This window comes from Pseudochaenichthys georgianus, chromosome 2, assembly GCF_902827115.2.
Source record: "Pseudochaenichthys georgianus chromosome 2, fPseGeo1.2, whole genome shotgun sequence".
NCBI classification, from domain to species: Eukaryota; Metazoa; Chordata; class Actinopteri; order Perciformes; family Channichthyidae; genus Pseudochaenichthys; species Pseudochaenichthys georgianus.
Window position 1 is genome coordinate 9,701,158 of NC_047504.1, and position 20,178 is coordinate 9,721,335.

At 44.1% G+C, this 20,178-nt stretch overlaps 1 protein-coding gene across 1 annotated transcript; it reads right to left on the minus strand.

Moving 5' to 3' along the window:
- Positions 1 to 791: 791 nt before the first annotated feature.
- On the minus strand, positions 792 to 8,473 carry abcb6a (ATP binding cassette subfamily B member 6 (LAN blood group) a). The gene is given in 26 exon segments (XM_034101028.2): positions 792 to 1,067; positions 1,144 to 1,185; positions 1,266 to 1,393; positions 1,485 to 1,538; positions 1,541 to 1,588; positions 1,677 to 1,730; positions 1,732 to 1,785; positions 1,787 to 1,864; positions 2,170 to 2,274; positions 2,373 to 2,421; positions 2,516 to 2,541; positions 2,543 to 2,590; positions 2,677 to 2,727; positions 2,729 to 2,762; positions 2,854 to 2,878; positions 2,881 to 2,929; positions 3,020 to 3,145; positions 4,417 to 4,482; positions 4,578 to 4,687; positions 4,774 to 4,895; positions 4,968 to 5,160; positions 5,253 to 5,345; positions 5,638 to 5,824; positions 6,325 to 6,465; positions 7,196 to 7,719; positions 8,326 to 8,473. Coding segments are annotated over 26 exon segments (2,598 nt in total). The 5' UTR covers positions 8,345 to 8,473; the 3' UTR covers positions 792 to 895.
- Positions 8,474 to 20,178: the final 11,705 nt, after the last annotated feature.

The following is a 20,178-nucleotide window of genomic DNA, read 5'->3' on the forward strand; positions in this document are numbered from 1 at the left end:
CAAAGATATACAACATTTCAAATTCTTATTTAGAAATTGTGTACATGAAGTGAAAATAATGGTTGGTATTATAACTGCATTAATTTATCTATTAAGTTTGATTTTTTTCACAGCAGATCATTTGACTTTATGCAGAAGAAGCAGCTATGACGGATATCCGAGGTGTAACATCCATGTGCCGGCTCTCATTGTCTGCACCACTTTATATGTAAATGAGCCAGTCTAAAGTCAGTTCTTTAAAAAAAGAAATCACAGGTTCTTTAATGTTCAATATTCCTTAACCCTTAAGACGAGCAACACACCTCACTTTAGCTTAGTGATCAAGAGTATAAAGACGCTTGCACATAGTAAAAAGTATCACTTACATTTAAAGAACAGCAGAGCTTAGATATCGAAAACCTAAAACAAAGTAATATAATAAATAAAAACAAAGCTGAATAAATTCCCAATTGACAGTTCATTTACATATCCATTGCCATTCATCATTCACCCCTATGTCTTGCACCTCTCCCTTTATATCTTTAAATAGTGTACATCAGGACTTACAAGACAATATGTTTTAAATTAGTCAGCATAAACCGACAAAAGTCATGTCTAACATATAAAAATAAAGACAATGTTAAAAGACGGCAGGAGGTCTTTTAAATGTAATAATATCTTTAAAGAAATATGCTAAACATTGAAACACTGAGAGTTACCCTGATTAATACATGCGTCTTAATGCACTACTTTTCATTACGTTTTGAAATAATTTCTTTTATACTAATTGTACCTTTGGAGGATAGAAAGTCATTTGGACACCACCGAGATTGTGTGCGCCGCCTCAGTTTGGTTAAGGCACCTTCTCTATCCTCAAGTACACTTTCAGTTTGACGTCACAAAAGTAACAAAAAGCTCAAAAGCACATTCCGTGACCGTGGTGGTCTGCAGAGGTGGACGGCAGCTGCATTTTCTCAGACTTGAGGTCTTTGGCTTCTGTGTCTGAGGAGTCGCCGCAGTCCAGGGCCTGCTGCTGGCTCATCCACATGTCAGCGTACAGGCCTCCCTTAGCCAGCAGCTCCTCGTGCCTGGGAGGGAGAGAAGGTGTGTCACTTCAAGTTCAAAGAGATCGCGAGGGTGAAAGTGAGAACATTTCGCACTCACCGTCCTCGCTCGGCGACCCGGCCGTCCCCTGATAACCAGAATCTGGTCTGGCGGCGATTATAGTGGACAACCCTTGACAAAGAAGAAGGGGTTAACTCAACCTTTTGAAACAAATTAAAAACACAGAACAATTCTACAGCTCGTGCATCTCTTACCTGTGAGCTACGACAACTGTTGTTCTGTTGGCACAGACTTTATTCAGCGAGGCCTGGATGTTGCGTTCCGTCTGTGTGTCCAGAGCAGACGTGGCCTGCAGGGAGACATTCATCGACATAACTTGGACTGTGGGAATATTTCCCAAGGCTTCAATCTTTATTTGAAATGTTCTTTTGTAATCTCACCTCGTCCAGCAGAATGATCTGTGGTGCTTTGAGGATAGTTCTGGCGATGGCCCACCCTTTGCCTTCTCTCCTCCACTCAGCTTCAGACCTCTTTCACCGAACCTGTGTTTCATAAACCTGCCAGAAAAAGAAAAAAAAATCAGAATCACAGAGGGGAAATGTACAAAATCGTACAGTTACTTGATACATTATCTTTGCGTTACCTTCAGGGAAAGTCATGATTTTGTCGTGTATATCAGCCGCGGCCGGTCGCCTCCTCCACCTCCTGGTCGCTGGCTGCGATGCCGGCGTAGCGGATGTTTGTTCCTGATGGTGTCGTTGAACAGCACGGTTGCCTGGGGAACCACGCCGATGTGAGAGCGCAGAGAGGCCTGCTTCACCTGAGGAGAAAACAACGAGACGTATTCATCACTAGTCCAACGAGAGCCCGTAAACCCACTCGGTCACACGGCTTTATTAACGACATCGTAACATGTGCTTTCATTGCTCTCCGTGATCTCAGGAGAAACATAACGAGGGGCCTTATCATTTAACGCTGCTGCTTAGCGACGGTGATGCTATCTAAGCTGCGTCTGATTATTATGTAAGGCTCATTATGCTAATGCGTCACAGAGGCACCGCTTGAACTCCAGAAGTATATGCTTTGATCATCCTGTGTCCTAATTGTGTTTCCATGTTCATTTACTTTCGATATGTCCTGCCCGTCGATGCTAATGCAGCCTCCCTGAACGTCATAGAAGCGGAAGATGAGTCTCATGATGGTGCTCTTCCCCGAGCCGGACGGTCCCACCTGGGGAGGTTCAGAGGAAAAGACAACAGTCACACTTTACTGTCCGAGTGAGTGAGTGGATCATTTAGAAATGAAGTGGTGAAGTTACCAGGGCAAACCGTCTGTCCTGGAAGCACGGTGAAGGACACGTCCCTGAGGATCTCCTTGCTGTGCAGAAAGAGGGGGAACATTCAAACCAAGTCACCCACACACTGCGTTACATCATGGAACAACATGCCGTCATATCGAGTGGGGAACCGACCCGTTCACGTAGCTGAAGTAAACGTTTCTCAAACTCCACTTTTCCCTTTTTGTATTGAAGACTTCCGGCATTCAACTACATCCTTCACCTGCACGACAGAGCGAGTACAGAACATGTCAAGCAAAAAGGTGGATAACAAAACAGGACACACAAAGCGAGGCGTGGTCCGGTGTGAAATGTACCTCTTCGTCCTCTTCGAAAAGATCAAACATGGCTCTCCATGTCAATGAAAGAGTTCTGGATCATTCTGAAGAAGAAGAAGACAATGGAGCCAACCATCATCACCTTCACAACGGATGGGTTTTCAGCACGGTGCGTTCAAAGGCTTTTCTTCTTACCTGTAGTAAGTACCGAACCAGTTGAGGGGGTGTACAGCTGGATGATGTAGGTACCAAAGAGAACAAAATCTCCAACCTAGAATACAATGATGGTTATTCTTCCCATCTAATCCGTAAAAGACGATTCAAGAATATATATCCTTGTTTCCCTGGATGTGATCAGTACCTGAAACTTGCCCTCCGTCACAAAGTAGGCGCAGAGCAGGGAGCCGGCCAGCAGGCCCGACCCGATGATGAGGTTCTGGGTTTGGTTGAGGAAGGCCAGCGACGCCTGGGTCTTCCACTCCGACACCTGAAGACAGGAGGAGGAAGACCTTCAGAACCAGGATGCATGGACTGGGTATACATGTAACAATGGATGCCAATATGCGGCACATTAGCTGGTAAACCACTAGATCAGTGTTTCTCAAACTTCTTCATACCAAGGACCGCGGACTCCACAAATATCCCAAATCACATCGTTTTTCTAGAACAGATTACAAATCGCCTGAAAATGGTACAAACAAGTGGCAACATGTGTGACGGAGGTGTTGCGTAAGCCGTCTGATATCAAGGAAATTGAACAAATACTCAAATGGCTTGCCATATAGTGCACATTTGGGATCCACTAGTGCTACTAGTGAACATTGTAAGCCTCACTAGTTCACTAGTGGAATTTAAACTTCTCTCACTAGTTAACTAGTAAAAGCCAAAGGGTTCACTAGTTAACGTGTGGACATTTTGCCTTTACTAGTTATTCTGGGTGCGACTAGTTAACTAGTGCAGACAAATGTTTGCCACTAGTTAACTTGTAAGACTTTTAGGGTCACTAGTACAGTCAGAGGGCCATCAGTTCATCAAAAAGCTTACACGTTGGGACTTTGGCGTTACTAGTGCTGCTCCTGGCGTCACTAGTAAGGCATACGTGGTAACTAGTCGGACAAAAGTGCCACTAGTTGCTGAAAAAGAGCGACTAGTGAAATGTTTTATTTAACTAGTAAAGCAGAGTGCCTAACTAGTTTGACCATATATCTAACAAGTGAAATCAAAGAGCAAACTCGTGTAGGCCGCTGCCGTCTGATATCAAGGAAATTGAATAAATACTCAAATGGCTTGCCATAGCGCTGGGCTATGTCATGCAATCGAAAGTGAAACTTAACCTCGCTCCATTGCGGAGATATTCCCGCGAGAGTGCGGAAAACTTAAATGTATTTATTTATTTCAAATGTGAAATTGTACCAATATACTCACGGACCACTAGGGGGCGCTCACGGAGCACACTTTGAGAAACACTGAACTAGATTATTAAATGTTCTGTAATGACAATAGCTTCATTCACAAGTGGTATATCCATGTTTTCCTATAGTCTTTGTTTTGAAACGTATCTTGCCTTAAAAATCATATTTCAGAGTTTGGCCATCTGCCGTTTTGAACATCCAGCAGTGAGAATATCAAATGGGATTATCACCCATTGTAAAATACTGGATTTAAAATCAACTTGCAAATGGATTTTATTGAATGAATCCTCTCCTTCCTGAAAGCAGCGATGACTGAACGCAGGCTAAATGTTTAAACTCCACTCGCCTGATATTCCAAGATGGCGTCCTCAAAGCGGCTGACCTCATAGCTCTCTGCATTGTAGTATTTCACCTGTGGAGCAGATCAAACAAGAACAACAAGTTGACGTTCTCTGGAATCATTTTGCATCTTAGTGAGTCAAACTGACGATAACATGTTTGTTGTACCGTCTCAAAGTTCAACAAGGAGTCCACAGCTTTGGTCTTAGTCTTGTTGTCCAGCTGGTTCATCTCTCGCCTGTACTTCGTCCTCCACTCAGTGATGATGATGGTCAGAGCTGGGGGAAATATAAACAGGCGATAAAAAACCTTACGGGGAAAATGTGTCGGTTTTAGTAAATATACAGAATTTGAGATAGCTTACTGAGGTACAGGGCCATGCAGACGAACACGATGAGGCCGAACCAGGCGTTGAAATACGTGATGAAGTAGATGATGGAAATGATGATATCTGCGAAGGTTGGGAGGATGCTGAACACTATGTAGCTGGAGGGAACATCAAAGAGTCAGTACGTCAATTATTCAAATTGAAGGAAAAATGATGGGTCTATTTTGTACCTGAGCAGGCTGTTGATGGAGGACGTGCCGCGGTCGATGCTCCGCAGCACGTCGCCCGTTTTGCGGCCCAGGTGCCAGCGCAGGGAGAGGGAGTGCAGGTGGCCGAAGAGACGCACCTGCACCACGCGGTTAGTGAACTGCTGCACCCGGATCCACAGGAAGGAGCGCAGGTTACTGACGAAACCAGAGGACCCTGGGAAGAGGAGGAGAGCGGCGTCACTACCCTCACGTTGGAGTGGGATTAGAGACAGAACATCGATGGAGAGTGGTCTGAGCTGCTCCTACCTGCGCCGCCGCCCTGCAGCAGCTTCAGCAGCACATAGATACACACTGTGGTGGCCAGAGTCCTCCAGCTGCTGCCATCAGTCAGCTCGTTCACTGAGAAGGAGACCAGAGAACAGCTAGTCAGGTATTTGGCTTGAAGATAAGGTAGATAGACAAGACGGTAAGCGAGGAACTTGGAAGCCATCACAAGAATCGTGTTTTTCTTTGATCTCATCAGACACCCTGAGGAACTTTGTCTGCAAGCTACCACCTCTATGTTTAACATTGGTACGTTTGATGTGGCTCCCGAGGCATGACATCAAACAGAAGGTAAAGGAATAACACCATTAGCTTGTTGTGTTAAAGCTACGGACCACCAGCTCTGAAATAAACACCAATGACTCACCGATATTCTTGTAGTAAATGGGAACAAAGACGTTAATCACTCGCTCGAATCCCAGCAGCGTGAGGCAGAAGAGGACCAGCATCTGGAGGAAGACGTTTCCTCGGGGCCACATGTAGGGCACCAGCAAGCGGGCCTTCTTGGTGAAGCCCTGCCAGGTGGACTGGTTCGGTTCTCCGCCCAGCAGGCTCTGAGATACACAAACATATTAAATACTCTACGGGACATGTGGAGGCAGGAAGGGAGAAGCATGGACACAGATTGAAAAAAAGGAAGAAATTAACATTGGTGCAAAAAGTATTCATATATTTTAAGTATAAGCAGTAATACCACCGTCTACATACTCCACTTTAGGTTAGGTTCAGAAGTTACTATCCGAATGTACTCAAAGGATAAAGTACTCAATATGCAGAATCCAGTCATAAAGTTAAAAGTAAAAAATATGTTTGTATGCATTAAAGTGTAGCATCCTATGTTGAAAATGTTTCTACTATTTATGTTTTGGACCAAACTGTTATTCTGTAACAAGTACAGCATTTCCCTCTGAAATTGGTGTAAAGTATCTTAAAATGGGAATACTCAATTCAATTACTTTAAAGTTTTACTAGTTGAATTCCACCGCTAGACATTAAATGCAAACCAAAGAGCAAATTAGCATATGAATATAAAACTGATTTAAGTCTGTGCTACCTGTTGGCCGGTCTCTACGTCCCGCTCGTCCTCGTTTATCAGTAGCATGTATGGTTTCCGTGGCAACCCTGGAGCTTTAAGACCAATGAAGAAGAGCAGCCCGGTGCCGCCGTAGCGCAGCAGCCACAGGGCAAACTGCACCTGGGGGCAAAATAAAACACAACACATTTAATCAGCATGTGATATTGAACAGGTGTCAATGCATGAACCAGCTTTTTATAACACAAACACTCTATTAAATGTGTGTTTTATAAACACATAGACCAAGCCTCCGAGTCATTTACATCAATGTCTTTTCATAAAAGTTACTGTTATAACTCTTATTCTAGGTTCATTTTAAAAAGGGGGTTTAAGGCTTGACATTCAATTGAGTAAAGCACAGTATACACAGTTTATGGAGGTATGAGTACATTTTTTCTAAACAATATTTAAAACTAAAGACAGGTTAAATAATAAAAATACATATGTGTCACTTAGATAACCAGGAAGTCGCTGACTCAGAGTGGGAGGTGCAGTTTGATTGGTTAACAGTGTAGCTTTTAGGATCTGCAAGTCAGATTGAACAATGACTCAGCAAAAACGTGGCTCTAGGAAGCCTGAACCAATACCGGCTGAACCAGCAGAGCAGCAGGGGTGTCTGACACACCTTCATTTATTCTAGAATAATTAACGGACCTTTGTCCCTATGGACTGTTAAAGTACACAACATCGGATGTATAACATTTTAACAGGAGTGATAAGGGGATATATTGCATTATGATGAAAGAAATTAACAAATAACTGAATAGATAGCAATGTAGATAGTATACAATTAGTGACTCAAATCTCCTTTTCTCCAACATATGGTGAAGCTGATGTGGCGTCTCCTCACCTGTTGCCGATTGTTCTCCATCCCCCACCACCAGTGAGGGCTGTACCAGGACACGAAAGCCAGGTTCTCAGCAGCGAAAGCCACGGCCCAGAACAGCAGCAGGGCCGCACTGTGGCCCCTGGTCCGGTCCATCAGCAGGGCCCGACGCCTCTCCACCCTCAGCAGGGCTATAGACCAGGCCCAGCCCAGCGCAGAGAAGCAGCCGTACAGCACCACGTACCCCGGGAGCTCCCCCCCACTGGCCGCCCGCCACACCATCAACCCCAGGAACTGGAGCAGCAGGAGGCCGGAGACAAACTGCTGGAACCCGTAGAGACGGGAGCGCGGGATGAATTTAGGTTCCATCGATGTGCCATACTTCTGGTAGAATATGCAGTGGATGGTGCCGAGGAAGAAGGCGATGGTGAGCAGGATGGTGGGGACCAGAGTGAAGTAGAAGCAGGGGGAGATGCCTTCATCCACCCAGGTTTGGGAGATGGAGGAATTGGCTTCGCAGTAGCTGTGCATGAACACCATGGCTGCAGCTGTGGAGGAACAGACATTATTTTCCTTAGATATATCTGTTTGCATCTCACAAATGTATGTACTACACAAGCAGTATTTATTCCACTGTACAGTATTTCATTGCATTCTGTTCTTGTTTATCTTGTTCCATTTGACATGTATATAGACTCCTGCATTCACTGGTATTGTATTTGACATGAATATAGTTCACTTAGTTCATTACTTGCAAATTGGTCATGTTTTATTCAAATAACATTCAATTATGTCTAATATATATATATATATATTCATGGTGATTGTTGGAGGAGCCTGGGACTTAAGATTTCCATTGCCCTAACTTCACTGTAAATAAAGAAGAAATGAAAAACTAACAAAGAAAAAGGCACGACGAGAAGCTTGTCTTTCAGAGGCTCTACACACAGTTATTTAGCTGTATATTTACCTTAATGACCAGGAGCTTGCGGTCCACTTCACAGTCGATGCTAACACTCCAGTGTCAGTAACAGAGGTTACTGAACAAGTCCACTCAAATAGGTTAGCTGCTAGCTGTTAGCTTTGTCGGCTACACAGTTTCAACACAAAATACCGATTATAACGAGACAGACTGGGAAGAGTATAAGAAATACCTAGAAATAATTCTGTCATCGCCTACATCTCCAGTTTGTACTCATGTTGTGAGCGCTGTTGTCCTTGTTGCGTGCATGTTAAACAACACCCATCCATGACTCGGCAATCGGTGCTTTACGAAACTGGGCTTTGACTGCATGGTCTGGAGCTGAGCGGCACTCAGCGCCCTCTGGTGGTCAAAAGCAGACATGACTCATGGAGGCAGGAAGGGAGAAACATGGACACAGTTTAAAAAAAAGGAAGAAATTAACATTGGTGCAAGTATCCATATATTTTACTTAAGTATGCAGTAATACCACAGTATGCATACTCCACTTTAGGTTAGGTTCAGAAGTTACTTTTCGAATGTACTAAAAGGATAAAGTACTCAATATGCAGAATTGGTCCATTCCCAATCATACATTTTTCATGAACGTACATGATTTAAAACATGTTTTTATGCATTAAAGTGTAGCATCTTATGTTGAAATTTTTTTTCCTTTTTCATGTTCTGGACCAAACTGTTATTCTGTAACTTGTGTAATGGAGTAAAAAGTACAGTATATCCCTCTGAAATTGGTGTAAAGTATCTTAAAATGAGAATGCTTGAGTACTTTTAAGTTTTACTAGTTGAAAATCACCACTAGACATTAAATGCAAATCAAAGAGCAAATATAAACCTTAAACTAAACCCAAACTTTGTAGTGGTGATGTTGTAATCAATTCGTTCAGTGTTTCACTTATTTTCAGTTAAAATGTACATAATTAACCAAGTATCACTCTTATTCCATACGATGATGTGTATTTTTTGCAATGGATTGGATATAAAAATGATAAACGCAATCTAGAAAAATAAGAACGTGCAATCAGGGGCGGTTCTAAGGGGGGCAGAGGGGGTCAGTGCCCCCTAACACTGCCTTTAGACCCCCCCTGTGGTCCCCCTGAAAAAAGAAAAAAAAAGTTTATGATTAAACGATTTATTTTTCTATTTATACTAGGACTGTCAGTCGATTAAAATATTTAATCACGATTAATCGCATGATTGTCCATAGTTAATCGCGATTAATGGCAAATTAATCACACATTTTGGATCTGTTCGAAATGTACCTTAGAGGAATATTTTTTAATACTCTTATCAACATATGAGTGGACAAATATGCTTTATGCTAATGTTTATTATCATTTGAACAATGACAAATATTCTCATGAATATTAAACACAACAACCTCTGAACAAATGGTGTGTGTGTGTGTGTGTGTGTGTGTGTGTGTGTGTGTGTGTGTGTGTGTGTGTGTGTGTGTGTGTGTGTGTGTGTGTGTGTGTGGTGTGTGTGTGTGTGTGTGTGTGTGTGTGTGTGTGTGTGTGTGTGTGTGTGTGTGTGTGTGTGTGTGTGTGTGTGTGACTATGTGCAACTCAAGGCATATGCTCGAACGGGAGCTGCCTGGACGCTGCAATCATGTTGCTATCACTATCCTCGCTCCTCTGTTTTCATTTAAACAGCTCCTTATATCCGTTAGCGCAGCTAGCTAGCACCCGATGCTAACAACAATGCACGTAAGGTCTCTCTCTCGCTCGCTCGGGCCACACATACACACACCCTCCCGGTCCTCCAGATGGCCAGTCGGTGCCTGCCGGTGAGCGTGGAAGTGTGGTCTGCCACAAGCGGGCGGCAGGAGCGGGGCTGTCAGCATCAGCTTGTAGATGGTATTTAAAACTCGATGCGCTCTGATACTACGGGGCGGCCGAGAAAAAAAAATACACATGCGTTAATCGCGTTAAAATAATTAGTTATTAACGCGTTAACTTGACAGCCCTAATTTATACGGAATAGGTGGAACTAATGATATATTTCTAGTCGGACCCATTAGAGAGAGCACACCTTTATCTATTTCATATAGTTGTAAAAAATAAAGCAAGAAATATATAAGACAGTAACAAAAATTAAAAACAGTTTAAAAGGGGAGTGATTAGTAAACTATACATAAATAAAAAGAAAGAATGCTAACTGGTAAGATAAGAATAAACAAGTTGAAATGTTTGTTATTGGTTGTGATCATATTCTAAAGATGTTTGGATTATTGAAAAGTATACAGCTCCCTTTCATCTGAGTGTAAATTCATTTTGTGCTCAAAGTGCATCAGATTGATGCATTTAACTTCAACATTTAAAAAAAAGTGCATGCCCCCGGACCCCCCTAGAGGATGTGAGGTTCACCCCCCAAATAAAGCAGGTTAAAATAATTAAATTGCATACATTTTTCTTTTAGTAAACACTGCAAACGGGTCCCACAGACCCAAACAGTGCACAAAGGTTAAAGGTCAGCATATCATAATGTTAAAATGTGCTAAATATATACACTGCAAAAAACAACAAAAGGAGTAAAAGTAGCTCACGACTTGTTTTATATTTTGAAAGTAGCTCTCATCCTAAAAAAGGTTCGCGACCCCTGCATTAGAGCGTAAAAACTGTAACTATAAGTATCTGAAATAAATATGTGTAATGAAACAAATACCAATAACTTTATTGCATTGTTTTCTTATGCGCAATTACTTCATACTCGCTTTTTCGTCCTGGATTTATTGGCCCCCCCTCAGAAAATAACTGGCCCCAGCCTGCCCCCCCCCCCCCCAGTCAAATTGGTCTAGAACCGCCACTGCGTGCAATGCTCCAAGGTGGTCACTAGATGGAAATAAATACTAAGGTATGACCAGAGGAGGCAATGTATGAGCAATAGTTAAGAAAAGGTCCTTGAGGTTATAAAAAAAAAATACTTGAGATGGAACATAATGTTATATTATATATAGCATGATATAAAACTCTAACAGTGTGTCACTTGTACTGCTATATTCAGTGAATGAGTGATTCATCTTTATAGCAACATAGCCAAAGTAATTTTAAAGTCACACGAACATAAAAAGGGTGTGTAAGTTTCCCATCAAACTCTAAATTCAGGATTTAGTACAAAGAAAGGAAGTGACTCAAAAGCCATCTGTCGCGTCTGTGCTTCCTGTGAGGATGAATAAAAGACCCCAGAGTGTGTGTGTGTGTGTGTGTGTGTGTGTGTGTGTGTGTGTGTGTGTGTGTGTGTGTGTGTGTGTGTGTGTGTGTGTGTGTGTGTGTGTGTGTGTGTGTGTGTGTGTGTGTGTGTGTGCGTATGTACCTGCTTGTAAAGGGAAATAATGGGAAGCGTATCCTGATGGAGTGAAAGAGTTTACCTCCACTCACACTTGCACACACACAGGACATAGGCTGAGATGGAAAAGGGGTAAATCTTATCATTTAGAGCCTTCACAATGGGCATAAAGAGCTGCTAATCTGCTTCATCTCCCCGGCTCTTTTGTTGGAGTGGAAATGGACCTTCTGTCCATCGGCTGCATGTCACCCCGCTCCTTTGTCTCCCAGTGGATGTGATGGTCTGCCCATCACATCCCTCATCTCTCTCCTCTTCTGTGGGCGTCTCCAGCTCGACATACAGACTCAGCTGGAGCTCTGGTATAAATCCTAATGTCTTTTTCCCTGAATTCAATCCCACCTTTTCCCTGATTCTCATGTATGCTTCTTTGTCCGCGTGAGGCTGCCTGACACATATGGATGGTAACAGGCGGGGATAAGACGGATGTGTATGCCAATCTAATCCCTTGATTTAGTACGAAAAGAATAGTGGTGGTGTTCGGAAAGCTACGTCCAATCTCATTAGCACTAAGGGCGATCAATATAGCTTTCGGTTGTGCTGAATGTAGTATTCACTGAAGGAGTGAGCGCTGTGAATACAGTTCTTACCAGCGGCTCACGAGCAGATGACCTTTGACTCCATTAATACTCGTGAATCTATTGTGTGGCTGTTGGATGAGCTTTCTCTGCAACAAGGCACTGAGTCACCATCATCTTTCATTTACCATCCGAATAGAAGCTAATAAGCCATCGTTTTGCTATTCATGTGCCAGAAAAGCAAGATTTTATTCTATTTCTCAGATATCTTGAAGGTATGATGCTACATCATATTCAGGCATGTCTCCAAAGTCTTTACTCATGCCACAGCTTCACACTACGTCTGTTTGTCAAGCTTATCTGCCAGATCCAAAGTCACAAACAGACTTTCCTGGAAAAGTATATGCGCCAAGTCCTTGGTTAAGACATCTGGTCTACACTTGGCTGTCTGCAGGGGAATTCTCCATTCACAAAGTTTTCAACCTGTTTCATCATCCTGGTAGTGAATGGACCAGTTGGTGTGCTGCTGGGTAAAGGCAGTCTGGACTAACACATTCTTCCTGAGAAGGGATAATAAAGAATGACATGTTCTTACTTTTTGATATGTAACCCAAGGCTTTTAACGTCTCAGCACATGGGGTCGATGACCACCAGTGCTAGAGAGGGCTTTCCCCTCAGAGAGCCTCTCCACTCGGCTTGACATTGTGTCTCTGAGTCTGAGCTTGAACTGTGAGAGCCCGGCCGCCCACTGAGAGGAGTTCAGCCTCCTTCTCCTGCTGCGAAGAGAGCAGCGGCGGAGAGAGGGTCTCCTGTCAAACTGCTCTCGATACACACAAAGGGACTATACCCACAGCAGTCCTCTTCATAGACAGGAGATAGTCTGAGGGGATAAGAGGGGATTTGGAGTGAGAAGTGCTGTAGAGGGTGTGTGTGTGTGCGTGTGTGTGTGTGTGTGTGTGTGTGTGTGTGTGTGTGTGTGTGTGTGTGTGTGTGTGTGTGTGTGTGTGTGTGTGTGTGTGTGTACAAGATAACACAGATAAGAGAAGGCATACTGAGGCCCCAGTGTGTGGGTGAGTCTGTCACAGGTACACAGGGAGATAGGCCGAGGCAGAGAGGTATTGTTAACCTCACTTCAGACACAATGGACTGGAAAACTAGCAGCACCTTTTTCCTCCACACACACGGGGCCTTTCTCATTTCACTAATTTCCCCTCCTCGACTCCTATCCTCCTGTCTTAAGGCCCTGACACACCAGGCCGATTTCGGCTGTTTTCGTAAGTCGGAAGACGAAGCGTGTCCTGTCGCCCAAACTCAATTTGGTGTGTACAAATAAGTGTTTCTTGCTTCTTTCATTTACAAAAACATTATTTTCATTCATTTGGTGGTTACAGTGTTAAATATAACAATAACAGACTATATATTATTCTGTTATAATTATTGATGTGCTCATCACCTTAATGTTGCAGCTGGTAAAGGAGGAGCTAATTGAAATGACATGATATACTGCTGGGTAGCTTATGAAATTCACCATGGGTTCAATAACGCTTTTATCTTAACCTATAATAATACATGATAAAATATGTCTTATATTTTGTAGTGTTCTGAATCTTCTAGAAGTATGTCTTTAGCATCTGAATAGAGCATCACAATGTACCTCTCACACTTGACCACACCCCAAACTAATGGCACACATTTCAGGGTATTGTTTTGTTATGAATGCTTAGTAAACAGTTTTAAGAAGCCATGGTATTAAATCCAACTAACTGTGCATTTATTTTTTTAAATGTAAGGGGGCTGCAGAATCAACCCCCGGTGGCACCAGCAGTGAAACCTCGACCAGCACCACCGAGGAGTCCTTCCACTTTGATGCTGAGCCCTGCCTGGCAGAATCCACCACCTGCACCACACCGGCACCGCGGCTCGGAGAGAGGCCAAGCACACTCAGCACTCGAAGGCCTCCGGCGAAGCGCAGGATGATGATACTAAATGAGATGCTGTCTACCGGTGTTCATTGTTCAAGATTGAAATGTAAATATGCAAGCTGTTTTTCTGCCCCTCTATTCACATGTTTCATACGTGATGGTTTCTTCATTCTCTAACTGTTGTGGAGCAGAACTATACAGTGCAGGATTAGTCTCAAGTACCTCAATATAATTATAGTATGTCTGCACTTTGTGCTCAGTTCATCATTCATTCATGTATTTTATATTCTACTAAAACTGAATCAAACCATAAACAAGGTGGCCTGTTGGGATTAATATATATATACAGTTGCAAGAGAAAGTATGTGAACCCTTTGGATCCTCCACACATAGCGTGTTCCAAACCACTCAGCTTTGGTTTCATCCGTCCACAGAACATGTTGCCAGTCGTGCTGTGGAACGTCCAGGTGCTCTTTTGCAAACTTCAAACGTGCAGCCATGTTTGTTCTGGACAGCAGTGGCTTCCTCCGTGGTGTCCTCCCATGAACTCCATTCTTGTTCAGTGTTTTACGTATCGTAGATTCGTCAACAGAGATGTTAGCATGTGCCAGAGAGTTCTTTAAGTCTCTGCTGACTCTCTAGGATTCTTCTTCACCTCATTGAGCATCCTGCGCTGTGCTCTTGCAGTCGTCTTTACAGGACGCTGGCCACTCCTAGGGAGAGTAGCAACAGCGCTGAACTTTCTCCATGTATAGACAACTTGTCTTACCGTGGACTGATGACCATCAAGGCTTTCAGAGATACTTTTGGTATCGCTCTGTATTAATGTCATGTTGACAGGTTATCCTCATGTTGATCAAGCTCATTTTGTGATGTCACCACACACACACACACACACACACACACACACACACACACACACACACACACACACACACACACACACACACACACACACACACACACACACACACACACACACACACACACTTGTAATACATGTATCCCATTGTATTATTTGTTCAATAAATGTGTAAAATAATATAACAAATCACTCCCGCTTTTCTCATTCTTACTTCAGGGGACATTACATTGACTTACATGCATTTCCTGGAGACTTATCCTAACCTTAACCATAACCACCACATGCCTAACCCTAACCCTAACCCTAACCAAGTCTTCACCCTAAAATTAATGATCCCCCTTATGGGGACCTCCAATTTGTCCCCATAAGGGAGGCGAGTCCCCACACGTGACTATGTAAACAGATTTAGGTCCCCACAAGTATAGTAATGCTAGACTACACACACACACACACACACACACACACACACACAACACACACACACACACACACACACACACACACACACACACACACACTTTCACATGTATCCCATTGTATTATTTGTTCAATAAATGTGTAAAATAATATAACAAATCACTCCCGCTTTTCTCATTCTTACTTAAATTGCTCAAAAATGTAAGTAAATAATTTCCCTTGACCCCTTTCAAAGTCAGCTTTATTGTCAAAATGACTACATGTGTTATACATCCAGAAATCTCGAGATGCCGTTTCCCGCAGTCCCACAGTGTGACATATATACATAAAACAAAACAAAAAGGGCCGAGATAAACGGGTACAATTTAAAATGTTAATAATATATTTAAAATGTTCAAAGTGCAGTTTCTGGTACAAAACAAAGCGTTGTGCGTTGTGTGTTGACAAAGATTGTAACACTATCAGAGACTGGATATATCCCCCCCTCTCTCTGGTCGCTACAATGAGGAAATGAAATTACGGGCCAAAAGTTTTATTTACGTATTAAGTATTAAAAGTAAGCATAGGACACCAAACCAACTGAGACCTGTCTGTCTCCACACACACACACACACACACACACACACACACACACACACACACACACACACACACACACACACACACACACACACACACACACACACACACACACACACACACACACACACACACACACACACACACACACACACACACAGCCATATTGAGCTTTGTCTTTCATCTCTTTGTGTAAAAGCAGTAATTTACATGCCACACCTGTTTCATCCCAAAATCATCTTGGAAATATCTTAGCTTCTACCACAAGAGGCAGTCTCTCATTGTAACAACACCTGTTGCTGCCTGAGACAATGGATATACAGAAAAGAATGTAATGAAATTGGGTTAGTTTGTATGTTATGCACACGATGTCACAGGAGTATAGGAAATTGAGAGGAAGAATATTAGGGTGTCTGCAATGATGCACTACAGACTTAAAGGGGCCCTGTAATGCTATTCTGCAGATTTTAATGTAGTACCTCAAACTTGCACTGCCACTACCCTTGCCCAGAATCACACGTTCACACTTAGAGTGATTTATCCTTAACAACTTTGAATAATGGAGTATGAAGTGAGAAGTCTTAAATGAGCTGGAAGTGCTGCCATGATCCTCCACCCAGAAGATTAGGAGGAGGCACCTTCCTGCATGAGCGGCTGTGCAGCCATGGAGCAGTGTCAATTTTAAAAGAGCATCTCTTTCCTCTGGCCCCCGGGCTGATGGGTAATGCGTTTGTGCATTACGGAGAGGGGAAGGCCATCCATCATGGCTACGTGTGTGTGTGTGTGTGTGTGTGTGTGTGTGTGTGTGTGTGTGTGTGTGTGTGTGTGTGTGTGTGTGTGTGTGTGTGGTGTGTGTGTGTGTGTGTGTGTGTGTGTTGTGTGTGTGTGTGTGTGTGTGTGTGTGTGTGTGTGTGTGTGTGTGTGTTGATTGTATGCAGGTAGCGTTGCTCTTCTCAAGGCTTTAGTACTTTAGTACACACCCTTTATGGAAGGGGAGGGGGAGGCCTTCCGGGTAGATGCAAGGCAGGCAGAGCATCTGGAGACAAGGACTCTCACTGGTGTCAGGCGGGGGCGGGTTATTTATTTGGTTGGGGGTCGTGGGAATACTGGAAGCATCTTCTGGCTGATGAAGAACTGATGCTCTCAGACACATTGCGGTGCCAGTGGCGGTGTGTTTCGTGTCAGAGGCTACCTTTACAGCAGCATATGTTGTCAGACTGATTTGTGGGAAGGAATGCAATGAGAAACATGCACACTTATGTATATACTGTGCTGACACAAACAGAATATATCACTTCTTATTCATGAGGTATGGGAGCTGGTTGTTTTTGACAGTCTCCAGTCACAACTCAGCAGGGGACACGCCTGTGCAGGAGGAACACTTATATTCTGTCTCCTTTGCAATGTTTTTCAAGACAATCGTATTTTGGACACAAGTGGCTGGAAGATGCAGGTTAAAAAAAGCAGTGCGGAAGTGGATTTCTATGCGCATAATTTGCTAAACCTTTTTGTATTTTTACTTCCATATAAATCTGGGAGGCAATCCACTCAATACAGAGGCGCCGAGAGCAGAAGCACTTCTTATTATTGGCAAGGAGCCGAGAGAGAGAGGCAGATACTGTAGTTTGACCTGCTGAACTTTGACCTGCTGAACTTTGACCTGCTGAACTTTGAAAAAAAGGTTGATGATATTGGCTCTTCTTTTTCTGACTCACCTTTACTCACTGCTGGGTCACCAGACCCTCCTTCCACCCGCACACTAACCTCCTTCTCCCCTCTCTCTCCAAGTGAGGTTCTTACCCTCATTACCTCTGCCCGCCCTACCACCTGTCCTCTGGACCCTATCCCTTCAAACCGCCTTCAGACTATCGCTCCTGATATTCTACCGTTTCTCACCCATTTCATCAACACTTCTCTAACTTCTGGTCACTTTCCAAACAGTCTCAAGGAGGCGAGAGTAAACCCTCTCCTGAAGAAACCCACTCTCAACCCGTCTGATGTTATAAACTACAGGCCTGTCTCTCTCCTCCTGTTCCTGTCTAACACACTTGAACGCGCTGTCTTTAAACAACTCTCCTGCTATCTCCATCAGAACAACCTTCTGGATCCGCACCAGTCTGGTTTCAAGGCAGGTCACTCCACAGAAACTGGCCTCCTTGCTGTCTCTGAGGAACTGCACACGGCCAAAGCAGCCTCCCTCTCCTCTGTCATCATCCTGTTGGACCTGTCTGCTGCATTCGACACGGTGAATCATCAGATCCTCCTTCGCACTCTCCAAGAACTTGGAGTTTCAGGCTCTGCACTTTCCCTCCTCACCTCATACCTCAAAGACCGCACCTACAGGGTTACTTGGAGAGGGTCCGAATCCGACCCTTGTCAATTAACTACAGGGGTCCCTCAGGGCTCTGTTCTTGGTCCCCTCCTCTTCTCCTTGTACACAAACTCACTCGGATCAGTCATTAGCCTGCATGGTTTTTCATACCACTGCTACGCTGACGACACCCAACTAATTCTGTCCTTTCCCCGCTCAGAGACCCAGGTCGTCGCACGCATCTCTGCTTGTCTAGCTGACATCTCTCAGTGGATGTCTGCTCATCACCTCAAGCTCAACCTTGACAAAACTGAACTGCTTTTCCTTCCTGGAAAAGATTGTCCCACTCTTGACCTGACCATCAACATCGGCACCTCTGTTGTTTCCCCGACCCAGACTGCAAGGAATCTGGGTGTGATCCTAGATAACAACCTGTCCTTCACTGCAAACATCGCCGCTACAACCCGCTGCTGCAGATACACGCTTTACAACATCAAGAGGATGCGTCCCCAGCTGACCCAGAAAGCGACGCAGCTTCTGGTCCAGGCTCTCGTCACCTCACGCCTAGACTACTGCAACTCCCTCCTGGCTGGTCGACCTGCATGTGCCATCCGACCTCTGCAGCTCATCCAGAATGCAGCGGCTCGTCTGGTCTTCAACCTTCCTAAATGTTCCCACACCACTCCGCTCCCTCCACTGGCTTCCGGTAACTGCTAGAATCCACTTCAAAACACTGGTACTTGCGTACCATGCTGCGAATGGATCTGGCCCTTCCTACATCCAGGACATGGTTAAACCGTACACCCCAGCACGTGCTCTCCGCTCTGCATCAGCCAAACGACTCGCTGCGAGGGGGACCCAAGTTCCCATCAGCAAAAACACGTGGGTTTGCTATCCTGGCTCCAAAATGGTGGAATGAGCTCCCATTTGACATCAGGACAGCAGAAAGCTCACACATCTTCCGGCGCAGACTGAAAACTCATCTCTTTCGACTCCACTTCGAGTGATAGAATTACTAACAAAGCACTTATATACTAATAAAGGGCTGGCTTATCGAAAGCCAGTTGAGTAGCACTTGAAATACTTGGCTCTATGAAGCCTGATGTACTTATATGATTCTGTTTTCTTCAAGGTTGTATCTTCCTGGTCGAATGTACTTATTGTAAGTCGCTTTGGATAAAAGTGTCAGCTAAATGCAATGTAATGTAATGTAATGAACTCACGCTTTTAAGCATGCCACGCTCTGTGGGGCTAGCGTGCAACATCACATGCTAATGCTATTCCTGTTCCTCTTCTTTATATTGAGTAAACTTAAGACCAACAAATCAGCCAAGGTGGGAGGACACATGGGAGTTAAACCTGTGAACGCAAAAACAAGCGGATCCGTTCATGCAAAGCAGACACAGCCATACACATCAGTTGTTATGTCACACTCTTGTTGTTTTCTCTCCCTGTGTGTGTGTGTGTGTGTGTGTGTGTGTGTGTGTGTGTGTGTGTGTGTGTGTGTGTGTGTGTGTGTGTGTGTGTGTGTGTGTGTGTGTGTGTGTGTTGTGTGTGTGTGTGTGTGTGTGTGTGTGTGTGTGTGTGTGTGTGTGTGTGTGCTCATAGGAGAGGGCAGGTGGTGCCTAGCTCCCCTGGTTCCATCCTCTGGGGTTTATTACTGTCACAAATAATCCCACGATGACGCCAAGTCCAAACAGTTTCAAAAATAACGAGGGGATATTGATTTGAGTATTCGTCGGTGGATTCTGTTGCTTGTTTGTTGTGCTTCCCAGTGTGCATATAAAAGTGGGGCGCTGCGTCTTGGTGTGTGGCCTCGGTCATGGGAGGAAGGCCTTTTGTGCAGCTTGCTTATTCTACTACCAAGTGTTTACTCGACTCCCTGCCTGAGCCCCAGCGGCCTGATGCTGTTGTGTCTCCGAGGGCCCGAACTGTAGCTTGAGAGGGACTGATAAGCAAATTCAGCAGGCCCCCTTCTCCCTCCCTGCTCTGCCTATGCACAACGGTTGTGTTCTGTATTTTCACTGCTCTCTAAATCACGGCATGAATATTTCTGAAGCAACTGTAAAGT